Source organism: Vulpes lagopus, chromosome 2, assembly GCF_018345385.1.
Source record: "Vulpes lagopus strain Blue_001 chromosome 2, ASM1834538v1, whole genome shotgun sequence".
In the NCBI taxonomy this organism is placed as follows: domain Eukaryota; kingdom Metazoa; phylum Chordata; class Mammalia; order Carnivora; family Canidae; genus Vulpes; species Vulpes lagopus.
The window spans coordinates 172,630,617-172,645,247 of record NC_054825.1 but is presented as its reverse complement, the minus strand read 5'-3'; the positions used below and the strand labels follow the sequence as shown (position 1 = coordinate 172,645,247).

General features: G+C 39.9%; 1 protein-coding gene across 8 annotated transcripts in view; it reads left to right on the top strand.

Moving 5' to 3' along the window:
* The window catches only part of ZFP82 (ZFP82 zinc finger protein), a 66,632-nt gene that overhangs the window by 38,050 nt on the left and 13,951 nt on the right, over positions 1 to 14,631 (top strand). Inside the window, exons 1-4 of one of the 8 annotated variants that reach the window (XM_041745885.1) lie at positions 5,672 to 5,790; positions 12,889 to 12,974; positions 14,060 to 14,138; positions 14,299 to 14,425. In XM_041745885.1, the coding sequence (XP_041601819.1) occupies positions 14,308 to 14,425 (118 nt within the window). In that variant the 5' untranslated portion in view covers positions 5,672 to 5,790; positions 12,889 to 12,974; positions 14,060 to 14,138; positions 14,299 to 14,307. Of the gene's footprint in view, positions 1 to 731; positions 839 to 5,671; positions 5,791 to 11,031; positions 11,158 to 12,888; positions 14,426 to 14,631 lie in introns of those variants that run through there. The other 7 variants (XM_041745882.1, XM_041745881.1, XM_041745884.1 and 4 more) reach the window with 7 other exon arrangements.

The window sequence follows — 14,631 nt, the reverse complement described above, 5'->3', positions numbered from 1 at the left end:
AATCTGTAGTCTTTGATGTATTACTAAACTGCCCTCATGAGCATGGCTGTTTTCTACTTCCATGCCTACCCTGATATTTATCTTTTAAAATTTTCTCTACTTGGGATCCCTGGGTGGCTCAGTGGTTTAGCGCCTGCCTTTGGCCCAGGGCGCGATCCTGGAGTCCCGGGATGGAGTCCCACATCGGGCTTCCGGCATGGAGCCTGCTTCTCCCTCCTCCTGTGTCTCTGACTCTCTCTCAATCTCTGTGTCTATCATGAATAAATAAATAAATAAATCTTAAAAAAAATGTTCTCTACTTAATTTAAAAGAATTCATTTTATTTTTATTATTTTTAGAGAGAGAGCACATAGACACTTGAGTACACAAGTGGGGGTGGGGAGGGAGAGAGAATCCCAAGCAGGCTCCGTGCAAGGCATGGAGCCCAACACCAGGTTCGATCTCATACCCCTGAGATCATGACCTGAGCTGAAATCAAGAGTTGGACGCTTAACCAACTGAGCCACACAGGTACCCCAAAAGAATTCATTTTAAAATACACTTTTTTTTGAGATCTTTCTTCTCACTAACTTGATTAAATTTGTATGCTTAATAGTAATATATTTTTCTTTGATTAACTGCCTGTTCATATGCTTTCTCCATTGTTATGTTCAACTAATTTTTACTGTTTTCCATCACTGTATTAAATAATATGTAGATACAATGTTATAAAGATACAAATACATTTGCAGTTTATCATAGGCTTTGAAGTCATTAAGGAAATGCCTTGGCCTGACACTACTGAGGAGCACTTTACACTCAGAAGCCTACCTGCTTATGACAGCGATGATGATGGAGAGTAAGTGTAATATTGTGATTTATAATAAGAAATATATATTTGGTCTTCCTCTTGTTCCTGGCACAAAGCTCCTAAAACAAATGAAATTTCTTGTGATGAGAACAATCAAAGAGTCTTTTGGTGTTTTTTTAAAAGATTTTCTTTATTTATTTGACAGAGAGAGAGAGGGAGAGAGAGAGAGACACCACAAGCAGAGGGGAAGGCTCCCAGGGAGTCAGATGTGGGGCTTGTTCCCAGAGCCCCGGGATCATGAGCTGAGCTGAGCAGACACTTAACCTACTGAGCTATCCAGGCGGCCTTGATGGGTCAAAAAGGTGATTTTTGGAACACCCAAGGATGGAGGTCTATACTTTAGAAGCCTTATGCTTCTCTTCCATCTGTTGTTCCTGAGTTGTATCTTTTTATAATAAACTGGTACTCCAGTAAGTAAGTACTGTACTCCAGTACTTACTTAGTAATTAAGTACTCCATTTTACTTACTTACTCCAGTAAGTAAAATGTTTCTGTGAGTTCTGTGAGCTACTCTAGCAAATTAATTGAACCCAAGGAGGGAGTCACTAGAACCTCCAATATATAGCCAGTTGGTCACAAGAACAGATGATAACTTGGACATATGACTGGCATCTGAAGTAGTTGGTGGAAGTGTTATATGATAGAGATCTTAACCTATGAGTTCTGATGCTGTCTTAATGTAGACAGTGTCAGAATTGAGTTGAATTCTAGGATTCCCCAACTGGTGACCTAGAACTGCTTAGTGGTGTGGGGAACCTCCCCTCTCTGACAAACACATTGGAATTGGATATAGAACCCTTTAGTAAGCAAGTATGAGTTTTGACCCAGGCAATCTACACCTAAGGAGTAACCAATGCAGCAGGACCCTCCCTCCCTGGACAGGTACCCTAGCAATCATATGGGCTTAAGCCAGCTCCCCAGTAGTAATGCACTTGAGGGTGCACACAAGCTACCAGCACTGCTTCTGTAATTAGAATTCATTCACCCACTGTTTGCCCAGCTTTAGAAAAGCTATTCCCTGGGTACCTTGTTTCTACCAATGCAACTGACACTGTGAGTCCCAAGACTCTGTAAAGAACCAAGAGTTGGTCCCTAACAGAGAAGCAAACACGAAGCATTGAAGAAATCAGATAGAGACTGACTTCAAAGAAAATTCAGTGTTCCCTGATAAATTGTGTTGTATTATCTCACCACTGGCTAGCTTTCAAGCCATGTTGTATCCATTCTAAGGATGTTGCTGCTTTATTTAAATGCAGGTGAGAGCTGGCATGAAAGGATATAATAAAAATGAACATGAACTTAAAGGAAAACACTATACTGTACAAAATCCTCTTCAAAACCAAATATATTTGAAACTGAGTTCATAAGCCACATGAAATCAGACTTACTAGCTGACATTCTATAAAGAAGAGCTTCCATCTTCATTCCCCTTTGTCTTATTTATGGATTTTTATTAATTTAGACGGGTTTTTTAGGGGCACCTGGGTGGCTCAGTCAGTTGAGCATGATCCTGGGGTCCTGGGGTTGAGTCCTATATCAGGTTCCCTGATCAGTGGGGACATGCTTCTCCCTCTCCCTCTCTGCCTCTCACTGCTTGTGCTTGCTGTCAAATAAATAAATTATCTTTAAAAGAAAAAGAAAGGGGGCATCCCGGGTGGCTCAACAGTTTAGCGCTGACTTCAGCCCAGGGCCTGATCCTGGAGACTCGGGATCGTGTCCCGCGTTGGGCTCCCTGCATGGAGCCTGCTTCTCCCTCTGCCACTGTCTCTGCCTCTCTCTCTCTCTCTATGTCTCTCATGAATAAATAAATAAAATCTTAAAAAAAGAAAATAAAAGAAGGGTTTTTTGTTGTTGTTATTGTTGTTGTTTTAGATTTACTTATTTATTTGACAGAGAGTGACAGAGAGAGAGAGCAAGGGGAGGGGCAGAGGGAGTGGAGGAACAAAAATCCTCAAGCGGACTCCCCCTGGAGCATGGAGCCCAACTCAGGGCTTGATCCCAGGACCCCAAGAACACAACCTGAGCTGAAACCAACAGTCAGCTGCCCAACCAACTGAGCCATTCAGGAGCCCAGATTTTTATTTAATTAATATGTTGTAATCAGAGGAATTATTGATGGCAAAGGAACAGAATTATTTCAAGTATTTTTAATTTTTATTATTTATTTATTTATTTATTTATTTATTTATTTATTTATTTATTTATAGATTTTATTTATTTATCATGAGATACACAGAAAGAGAGAAGCAGAGACACAGGCAGAGGGAGAAGCAGGCTTCATGCAGGGAGCCTGATGTGGGACTTGATCTTGGAACTCCAGATCACACCTTGAGCCAAAGGCAAGATAAGATGCTCAACTGCTGAGCCACCCAGGTGTCCCTCATGTATTTTTAAAATATTCTAACTGTAGGGCAGCCTGGGTGGCTCAATGGTTTAGCGCCGCCTTTGGCCCAGGGCATGATCCTGGAGACCTGGGATGGAGTCCCACATCAGGCTTCCTGCATGGAACCTGCTTCTCCCTCTGCCTGTGTCTCTGCCTCTCTCTCTCTGTTCCTCATGAATAAATAAATAAAAATTTAAAAATATCCTAATTGTGTAATTAAGAGGGCTATATTCTAAAACAGGGGCAGGCAACCTTTTCTATAAAAGGCCAGGGAGTAAATTGGTTGATCCTAATTATTTGTGCATTCCATATTTGCAAACTTACCTACCTGCTAAAATGTATTTGTTATTCCAAAGTCAGTACTTGCAGCACTTTTGTGTTCATTGATGGACATGTGAGGAAAAATGAAAAATAAGTCCCCTGACAGACATGTTCTCAGCTGAAGTCAAACAAGGCAAGCCTCCATTTTCTTGTTTCAGCTCTTAATACCATAAATGTTTTTTTTTTTCAGTTTCTTTAGTACCATGGATTTTTCCTTTCATTTTTTTGTGCTTTTTATTGGTGACTTTGCTGTTTAAAATGACCCCAAAGCACAGTGCTGAAGTGCTGCCTACTGTTCCGAAGCATAAGAAGTCTGAAATGTGCCTCACAGAAAAAAATACATGTGTTAGATCAGATTCATTCAGGCATGACCTATAGTGCTTTGGGCCATGAGTTCAATGTTACTGAATCAACTGTATATAAAAAAGGATCTTTAAATAGAAACGCATTAAATAGGGTATATATTGATTGGTTGAAGAAAATGTCATCAGATGTTTGCAGGAAACCCTGTATTTCCTTTAGGAGCAATGGTTTGCTAATTCAGTGTTTGCAACAACTTTATAGAACTCAACTACTGTGAATAAGGAGAATTGACTGTATTTTAGGCTCTGCAGGTCATTCAGTCTGCATTAACTACCCAATTCTGCCCTTGAGCTCAAATACAATGATACACAATGCATAAATGAAAATGGTTATGTTCCAATGAAGCTTTATTTATGGACACTGAAATTTAAAATGCATGATTTTCACACTTCACGAAATATTCTTTTGATTTTTTAAAACCACTTAAAAGGATAGATATTATTTTTTATTCACTAGTTAGGCAACAGGCGCCAGGCCAGATTTGGCCTCCAGGCTGTAGTCTGCCAACCCCTGCTTTAGAATAAGTACAATCTAAAATTTTATGTGCTAGCTTTATTGTTAGTAATAATATTGGCATTAGCATTTTAAACTATTTTATGGCCATTCTAGGCTACTGCAAATATTATAAATATGCTAATATTATAAGAACCAGGATTTCTAGAGAAAGATTATTAGAGAAAAAAAGCAAAAATATAAAAGGTAAGAATAAAACCTTGTAACATTAAATTTGAACTAGTAATGTCAACATAAACTGAGTCTAAGTTTCTTGCCCTCCTTTAACAAAGACTGTCTCATCTAGAACCTGAGATATCTGACTCCCTAACCTGGGTTGTCTGCTCTAGCTATACTGCTTCTCTTTTCTGTAAAAGATGTTTTTTTCTTAGTCTAGTGCTTCTTAAATCTTCCCAACAAAGTCCCCTTAACACTAAGAGGAACAGCCTACTCTAGGAATCTGGAGAAGCAAATAAACTACTCCACCACAGGAATTTCCTTTGAAATCTTATTTTAAAAGTTATGCTTATTTACATTCTTCTCCACAGTGTGCCTGTGATTAAATGTAAATACATAATTTGCCAGAAAAATCAGGGTATTTTTTTTTTTTTTCATCAAATCCTTCAGTAAAGATGATGCTCCTTGAAGATGCAACCTTCCTTTCTCTATTTCAGGGTTGAGGAGAGTGTGCGATCCTGGTCACAGCCAATCATCCTGCCTCCTCACAGTCCCGCAGGAACACACCAGAAGCACACACACTCACCACAATCGGCACACACTGAGGGAAGGCCTAAGGAAAACAAAATCGCGCCACCTAAATCTTGTCAGTTACAGACACGTTCACAGAAACTGTAAAACCCATTATCTCACAGGCCACAACATTCTCAGCCAGTCCTACACAGTCTGACACACAATTCCAGTCAAAATCTCCTTCCCAAACCACGTTCCAGTCCTCGAAGTAGCACCTCTCAAACACAAACCGGCCACACCCAATGAAACAACCGCACCCAGAACCACACCAGAGACACACAGCGCCATCCCAAAGGGCCCTAGAGGGAGTCACATTCACGCACACCCCCCTCTACTGCGCCCGTCGTTTGTCCCCGCCGCGCTCCGGGACCCGCCGGGCCTCTCCAGGCAAAGCCCGGGGAACCCCACCCCGGCTGGAGCGCGCCTAACCCTCCGCCTCCCTCCGCTAGCGGGCGGGGGAGATGCTCCCCTCCCGGGGGCTGGCCGCGCCGGCGCACTCAGCGCCTACAGCGCGAGCTCCCGGCAGCCTCCGCGCGCGGCCCGTTAAGCCCCGGGGGCTGTGTGGACTTGCCGGTTCCGTTGCATTCTCGCTTACGCTGAGCATCACCGTGAGGCACGCGCGACGCCGCAGGTGAGCAGTTCTGGTCCGGAGCGTTGGTTCCGGCCATCTGTAGGAAAGGCGTTGCGGTCTGGAGAGGAGGAGAGGGAAGGGAAGCGCTGCAGCACCGCAGAGCGTTGCGAGCCGCTCACCTCAGGCCCGAGTGTGCGTGAGAACGGCGGTGGTGTGGTTGTGTTTCTGGGTGACTGTGGGCGTGACGGGGCCCGGGTGTGGCATCAGGACTATGTGCGGTTGTGAGGTCGGGACTGGTGGGTGATGGCGTTTGTGTGACTGAACTGGGTGTAGAGCCTGGACTGTGTGACTCCGACCCTAGCGTTACAGCGGAATCTTCTGCCTTCTCGCCCCTCGCGTCCACCCGCAGAGAAGACCCCCCCCCCCCCCCCCAGTCAGATATCTGAGCGCCAGAGAAAAGATAGCAGCAAAAAGCCTCAGAGCCGATCTTGGGAGTGAATGTTAAAAGAACCGACGGGCCCGTCAGGCTGGCCCCGGGGAGTAACCCCATTGCGCTACGTCCTCGGGCGCGCTCGGACGCAGGCTCTCCCATCTCTTGGGGGTCCAGCTGCAGGTTTCAGAACCACGGAGTCTCCTCCAGGAAACTGCTGTGAAGGCCGATTCCCGTCCGCCACATCCGCGACCCTGGCCTTCCTCTAATACTAGGAAGGGTCAGTAATGTTTTCCCCTTTATGTTCTCCGTTTATGTGTGGGTGGTTGGTGGGGACAGGTGGGGGTCGTGGCGTGTCCCAATTTAGCCAGACTGGGCTGGACTCCAAGAAAGGCCTGTTGTCCTAAGATTCCCTTCTTCCTCAGTCTTGTCAAACTCTAAGGAAGAGCTCTGAGAAGGAGGAGGAGGAATGAATTGCTCTTGCCCATTTAAAAAAAAATCAAGGTCAAGGAAGTGAGTATTTCCTCTTATAATGTGAAATGCATTTTTATTTTTTAGGACATGGGAACATTTGCTTCCTTCTTCTTAAATGTCCTGTCCATTTAATTAATACTTAGGATCCCTACCTAGTGCCTATATGCACATACCTATTTGATAGATAGTTCCCAGTACTTCTATGAGCTTTTTTTTATGTATAAAACTCATAGAACAGCTCTTGATATTTGATAAGTATTTAATAAACATTAGCTATTTGTTACATAATGTGGGGGCAATTCATCATCCACCTCCAATAGATCAGGAAAAATGAAAATACCAAGCTAATTGTGATAGGTATTTTCTAGTTTAAAAAAAAATAAGATGCTCAAATATTTAGTCTAGAACAATTTTTTTTTTTTAAGATTTGTATTATTGCAGAGAGCATAAGCAGGGGAAAGGGGCAGAGGGAGAAGAAGCAGCAGACTCCTCGCTGAGCGGGGAACCAGCTGGGGGCAGATCCCAGAACCCTGAGATTATGACCTGAGTGGAAGACAGATACATTATGGACTGAGCCACTCAGGCATCCCTAGAACAGAAATTCTTAACCAGAGGTAATTTAAATCTATTTGGGACTTTCAGAGAGCCAGAAATCCCGTGAAATTGTATTTAAATTATTGTAGATATTTGTTAAGATGCCATTTTTCTGGGGAAGAAGTCTGTAATTTAATGAGATTATCGAACATGATCCTAAAAAGATTTAGATCTACTGCCTATAATCAAAGACTGTAATGTCTGAGAATGCTCTTTGATATAAATAAGTGTCTAACAATGGGAAATTGTTAAATAAATCACACTCCATCCATGTGATGCAATTTTATGTCATTAAACACGTGAATCCTGAGAAGAAAAAAGTAAATGATAAATTTTAAGCAAAGTCGTAGTTTTGAACAAGATGACTCAAGTAAATTTTAAATTTGTATGAATCCCTTTTAGTAAACTAGGGATTTGTAAGACATTTTGCAAAAATTATATCTAATGTGAAACTTTAATTATTTATGCAGTAGAGAAAAGCAGAGAAAAAGCCTCTATTGTGTACCATATACTCTTCTGTCTTCTTTGGTAAACTCTTAATGAATTTAAAAATGCTGCTTACCTTAATTGTGTTCAGTTACAGAAGAGAGTAAAGGCAGCTCATTGTTTTGTTGAAGAACAATAAAAAAAAAAAAACCTGATGAATGTTATTTATTTCTGCCATACTGATTTTTTTTTTTTAGAAACCCACTTATGTCAGAGGCCTATAGACTGATTTCTCTTAACATTTGAAAGATGCTCCCTCTCCTCAACTCTTTTTTATTGTGTTTAATTTTTGTTTCTGATAGAATTAATGCTGATTTATTGTAAACAAGAAAACAATACAAACTTAAGGAACCTATAAAAAAGAAAATCTAATTTGCTCAGAGTCCCATCATCTAGAGTTAGTGAATATTCCTGTTGTTTGTTTTTCCAAATTTTTTTCTGTGCACTTGTGTACATATGTTTTGTAAAATAGAATCACAATAATTGATTGTTTAAGAAGATAAGGATTCTCTAACACTTTGAAAAGAAATTTGGTGCAGTCAAATTTATTATATTGCTGTCTGTACAGAGTAAAGGAGAGTACCATGTTCCCCTCTAATTTGAAAAACCGGGGATCCCTGGGTGGCGCAGCGGTTTGGCGCCTGCCTTTGGCCCAGGGCGCGATCCTGGAGACCCGGGATCGAATCCCACATCGGGCTTCCGGTGCATGGAGCCTGCTTCTCCCTCTGCCTGTGTCTCTGCCTCTCTCTCTCTCTCTCTGTATGACTATCATAAATAAATAAATAATAATAAAAAAAAAATCTAATTTGAAAAAACTTTGAAGACTTTATACCTTTTAGGATTATGAAAACTAGGAAACAGATTATCAAGTAAGATACCTTTTAAGAATCAGACCTTTTTTTTAAAAAGTGATTCAAGTTTGCTTCTAAGTGGAGATTTATAATAATGAGGGAGAAAGTGGTAGAAATGATAAGTATTCAGATACGTTATCCAAAAGTTTTTAATGTGTTCAAAATGATCAAATGTTTTTAATGTGTTCAGAATGATACCTTATCAACTTAATTTCTTGAGTTTTATGATGCCAAATGGTGTCTCTTTGGAACTACTGCAGATGGAGAGCAAAAGAGGCCTTGCTTTACTTCTTGATTTTTATGAATCTTTTTTGCTAATATTAAAAAGAATTACATTCTCAAACTTAGTTCTGAAATTTAGTGATGTTGTAAGAAAGAGCAGTCCTGAAAATCTCAAAAAGTTTACTATGGGGGAGGGGGTGCGCCTGGGTGGTTTAGTTGGTTAAACTCTTACTCTTGGTTTGGCTCAGGTAATGATCTCAGTGTCATGAGATTGAGCCATGCATTGGGCTTAGGCTCAGCACAGAAGTCCACCTGAGATTCTTTCCCCTACCTTTTCCCTCCCCCTGTTACTCCCCCTGCTCTCTCTCTTTTTCTAAAATAAATAAATAAAATACTTAAAAAAAATAACGGGATGCCTGGATGGCTCAGCAGTTGAGCGTCTGCCTTTGGCTCAGGGCGTGATCCTGGTGTCCTGGGATCGAGTCCTGCATCGGGCTTCCTGTGAGGAGTCTGCTTCTCCCTCTGCCTATGTCTCTGCTCTCTCTCTGTGTCTCTCGTGAATAAATAAAACCTTAAAAAAAATAAAGTTTACTGTAAGAAAAAGAGGGCATCCTAGTATTAAAATTATTAAAGATAATTTATCAAAGATTTGAATTCTTTTATTAAAGATACTTTTTAAATACATGGAATATGGGGCATGTAATGTTTTCATTTTATTCATTGCTTATAATTAGGTATTTTAAGTGCTTTGTATGTATTATTTAACTTTCACAACTTTAAAAGGTAGATACTGTTACTTTTCTCCAGTTTATCTGTGAAGAAACAGTGGCACTGAAAACTAACATGTCTGAAGTCTCCCAGTTGATAACTGTCAAACCTTAGGTTCATATCCTGGATCCTGACAATACAGCCTGTGTTTTTAATTCTTTTTATTTATTTATTTTTTTTTTAAATTTTATTCATGATAGTCACACACACAGAGAGAGAGAGAGGCAGAGACACAGGCAGAGGGAGAAGCAGGCTCCATGCACCGGGAGCCCGACGTGGGACTCGATCCCGGGTCTCCAGGATCGCGCCCTGGGCCAAAGGCAGATGCCAAACTGCTGCGCCACCCAGGGATCCCAGCCTGTGTTTTTTATATATGAGAGTCAGTTACCTCCCAACATTGTGGATGTTCCTTTTAGTCTGTCTGTTGTACTGGGTGATTTATCATGGATATCTTCCTTCATGAATTAATATGAACTAGTACCATTATTATCAATAATTGTGTAATATGCCATCATATTGTGGAACCTAATTTATTTAGTTGGTTGTCTTACTGTTAGGTACTCTGACTTTTGGCTATAAAATATTCCTTGATGAACTTCCTTTTATAAAGATTTTCTAAGGATAAATTCCTAGAAATGGATTTTCTAAGTTGAATTACTAGACATTTTATAAAATATTCATAATATGCCTGATCCTATGGTAGTACTTGGGGAATTAGAGTTACTAAAATGACATAGTTGTGGATTTTAAGTTGCTTATTATCTATCTAGGTAGATAAACCTCTATAGGAATAAGACCAAGTGTAGTATCTGAAGAAGTCAACATAGCTTGTGAGTTCCTGTGAAAAGACATCACCTGATTATAGCAAGCACTGTCAGGTTGCCAAAAAATAACCAAAATCCAGAGGATTTCTGTGTAGGTAAATGGATTTTATGTAATAAGTGTTATGCCTTATGGTTTTTATTCTCATGATGTTGATGCAAAGTGAGACCCAACAGGACAAGAAGATTCAGCAGCTCTTTGGAGGGCATTGTGGCTAAAATAACTGGTTCAGAAGCAAGATAAATGCATCAGTTAAGAAGTTAAGAGAGGAAGCAGCAGTGAAACCAGGCATTATTTGGAGATGTTTAACCATTCTTTTCTAGGCAAAACTCCAGCACACACGAACAAACTTATAAATCATAGAGTTGGATCAGATATTGGAATCTAGAAGAAGAAAAAATATAGCAGCTTTTTTCCTCTAAGTTCAGGAGATGACTGCTTTAAAAGTCTCTTTCACCTAGTTTAAGAAAAGTTTCCTATTTACAAAATTTTATTTTTTTTTCTTATTTACAAAATTTTAAAAATATATTTCTATCTTTTTTTTCAGACTTTATTTATTCATGAGAGACACAGAGAGAGAAAGAGAAAGAGAGAGAGAGAAGCAGAGATACAGGCAGAGGGAGAAGCAGGCTTCATGCAGGGAGCCTGACGCGGGACTTGATCCTGGGTCTCCAGGATCAGGCCCTGGGCTGAAGGCAACACTAAACTACTGAGCCACCTGGGCTGCCCTAAAAATATATTTCAAGAGTATATATTGCCATATAAAATTGTGAAGTAAATGTAAGTAAAAAGAAGAAAAGTAATATCACAATGGAAAATGAACAATTTTTGCATATTTTTTCTCTTGATGCCTCTTAGTGCCTCTTTATGCTGATGTGTATGTATATATTACAAATATATTTGTCAAGTCCATTTTATTTTTCATGAAGACTATACATCTTGAATATTTTGTATGTCTTTATATATTTTTAAAAGCTTAGGATTTGTTGATTACTATGCACATACAGGATCACAGCACTCAAAATTGTGATTATCTACATTCTTCACTCAGCAACATGTAGTAATCATATTTCCCTCTTTCCAATTAAAGGTCTATATTATAGTTTTTAAGTGACAAGCTTTTTTACTCTGTGGGTGCTTTATAACTTATTTAATCTACTTCTACTGAAGGATATTTAGGTTCTTTCCCATTTTTTCATTATGAATAATGTTTTTTTGTCAGCACCCTTACATCTTGTGCACATATACAGAGTAGAGTTAACCCCCATAGTAGAATTTCTGAGTCAGAAGATGTGCATGGTTTAAATGCTACTTGGACATACTTTTAAATTTACACAATCTGCAGGTTAGAATATTCATTTCCTTATAAACCTGCTAAAAAGGCATCAGTACTCTAAGATTTAATGTCTTTTGGTGGTTTCATTAACTTGTATATTTTTTAATGAGTCAAGCATGCTCATGTTTCTCCCATTGGAACAAGATATTCTGGGTTTTATTTTTTTATTTTTATTTTATTTATGATAGTCACAGAGAGAGGGGGGGGGGGCAGAGACATAGGCAGAGGGAGAAGCAGGCTCCATGTACCGGGAGCCTGACGTGGGATTCAATCCCAGGTTTCCAGGATCACGCCCTGGGCCAAAGGCAGGCGCCAAACCGCTGCGCCACCCAGGGATCCCTATTCTGGGTTTTAGAGACGAGCTAGAGTTGATTGAGAGCTGACTTTGGTTAGAAAAATAATGACTCCAAATTTAGCTTTGCTATGTAACTGAATTTCTGCAAGTGGTTTTACTTCTTTTAGTATGAATATTCTGATCCAGCACATAGATAATTATTATACCACATAGCAATCCGGAGGACTCAATCCATATAAAAGATGAAAGTCTGATAAATAGATATGTGTGTTGTCTACCTGTTGAGAGCATGTATCCACACCTTCTCAGCTCAGGTTGTAAAAAAGAGAATGACAAAGGCATCTAGGAAAGCAGTGTGGCTGATTCTGATTGAAAAGAGTGATGAGCCCAGAAGATTCTGGAAGTTTTTGTCTTGGCTATAAGCTGGCAGGCCAGCAGGGCTGCCAGTGTAGCAGTTTCACAATGGTTAATGACTGCCAGGGTTACTCCTAATGAATTTCTGTCTTTGTACCTGATGAATCCAAGCAGGCCTATGAGGCTTTGAAAAATACTCTCGTTTAGATGATATGGCCCTTTATCATCCCTGAAATTTCTTTTTTTTTTTCCCTAAGATTTTTTTTTTTTAAAGTAATCTCTGTACCCAATGTGGAATTCAAACTCAAACACTGAGATCAAGATTTGCACACTCTACTGATAAAACCAGCCAGGCATCCCTGGCCCTGGAATTTCTGAAGAGGGGTTAGATTTGTTCAGACTCCCTCAGATCTCCCTCAGTGTGTGTGTGTGTGTGTGTAGAGAAGGAAATGGATATAATGGACTCTTGCCATTTTGGGAGTTCTGAGGCCTATCTGATCTCATGGCCTCCTTTTCATCCCCCTAGCTCTGGCCTTTGTGAACTCTGCTTCTCCAGGCAAGTAAACCCCAAGGAGGACTGACCAGTTTTTGAATTTCTAAGCCATGGCACACGTAAGTTACTGTTTCTTTTTCCTTCTGAAAATACATTCATGTTAATGTCCTATGAACATTTTTTTATCCTGAAACTTCCTACCTATCAGAGTCCCATCTAGTAATCTTCTCCCAGTCCTCCAAATCCAGTGAGGGATTAGGCTATTTAGCACAACGCCTATCCCGAGTCCTCTTTTCCCCAGTCATTATTCATGTATGCTTTGAAAAAAAATCATTCAGCATTTCCTGTATGTGTTCAGTCTTCTGATAAGTGCTGTGGTGGGGCAGAAATGAAATCACTTGAGGGAGATGTTTGACTATCTCTTGTGAGTTGCTGAAAGAGTATGGGTCCATTTGACTACTCATGGGGAAAGTGGACGTTTCTGGATTTGAGTTTTCCAACTATATAAGATAAGATTTGCTGTTGGTTGGCCTTAGCCTCAATATATGATGAAATCTCATGTTTTGTGAGGCTTTTAGGACTGGGTAAAGATGTAGTTAGGTCTTGCATGCAGAAAGATCAAAGATCTTCTCTGGGAATCCCTAACATTTGTACACCAGGAACAGGGTTTTATTTGTAGTTGAACAGGATATGCTGGTCTAGAATGATATCTTTGTTATTCTGGATCACCAGTATCCAGAATCTATGTCCATATCCTTTAAGTCAAGAACAAAGAATGGATACAGTGAAGGGTGGAAAATGATAACAAGTAGGAAGATTGTGCAGATACATAAATAGTTGTGGACCTTCAGAACTGGGGAGGACCTTAAATATTTTGTATAGACCAAAATAGAAGAAGAATGATTAAGTCTCATATCCCTCACATAGACTATTATACATTTTTTTAAAGTTCATTTAAGAATCTGTCATAAATGGAAAGATGCTTACATATGATCTGATTCAATGATAAACTTGGAAGAAATTCTTTAACTGCATTCAGATCCTTTTCTAACATATTGTAAGGAAACTTTAAAAATCTGTTCTTTAAGGGGAAAGGGTGGAAGAACTCACATTTCTTGAGAATTTATGAGGGAGACATATAACAGGCAGAAGGCTTATCTACAATATTTCATTTAATTGGACAACTGATTTTTTTCTTTCCCAGACATGTTTGGATGACCAAGATACGCCAGAGTATTCAAGAGGCTGCACCTGTAGCAACAGGATTCTTCAAGAGCACATAGGCATGCTGCTTCAGGCACACTCATTTCCTAACTCACTATGTTAAAGGCTTCTAGCCTAAGCCTTTTTGTTTGCCATATGGTCCATTTCCTGCAGTATCTCTTCCATCTTAAAAACAAATTTTCTTTAATTTCAATTACATTATATGGTTTGTCATTGCAGGGATCAGTGATGTTCAATGATGTGTCCATAGTCTTCTCCCAGGAGGAGTGGGAATACCTGGACTTGGAACAGAAGGACTTGTACAGAGATGTAATGTTGGAGAATTATAGCAACTTGGTCTCACTGGGTAAGGTTATCTGCCTCTAGTAATTAATACCTGTTCTCTGTAATGTCTGCTTTTTTCTCTGGAAATTTCAAGAATATCTTTCAAGAAACTATTTAAATTTCTGCTCTCTGTTCTCAGTGAATGGTTTGAGCTTTGTTTGGAAGTGAATACCTCAGTTAAGCTTATTAATCTTCTTCATCCTTAACTGACCTTCAGGCCAGCCTTAA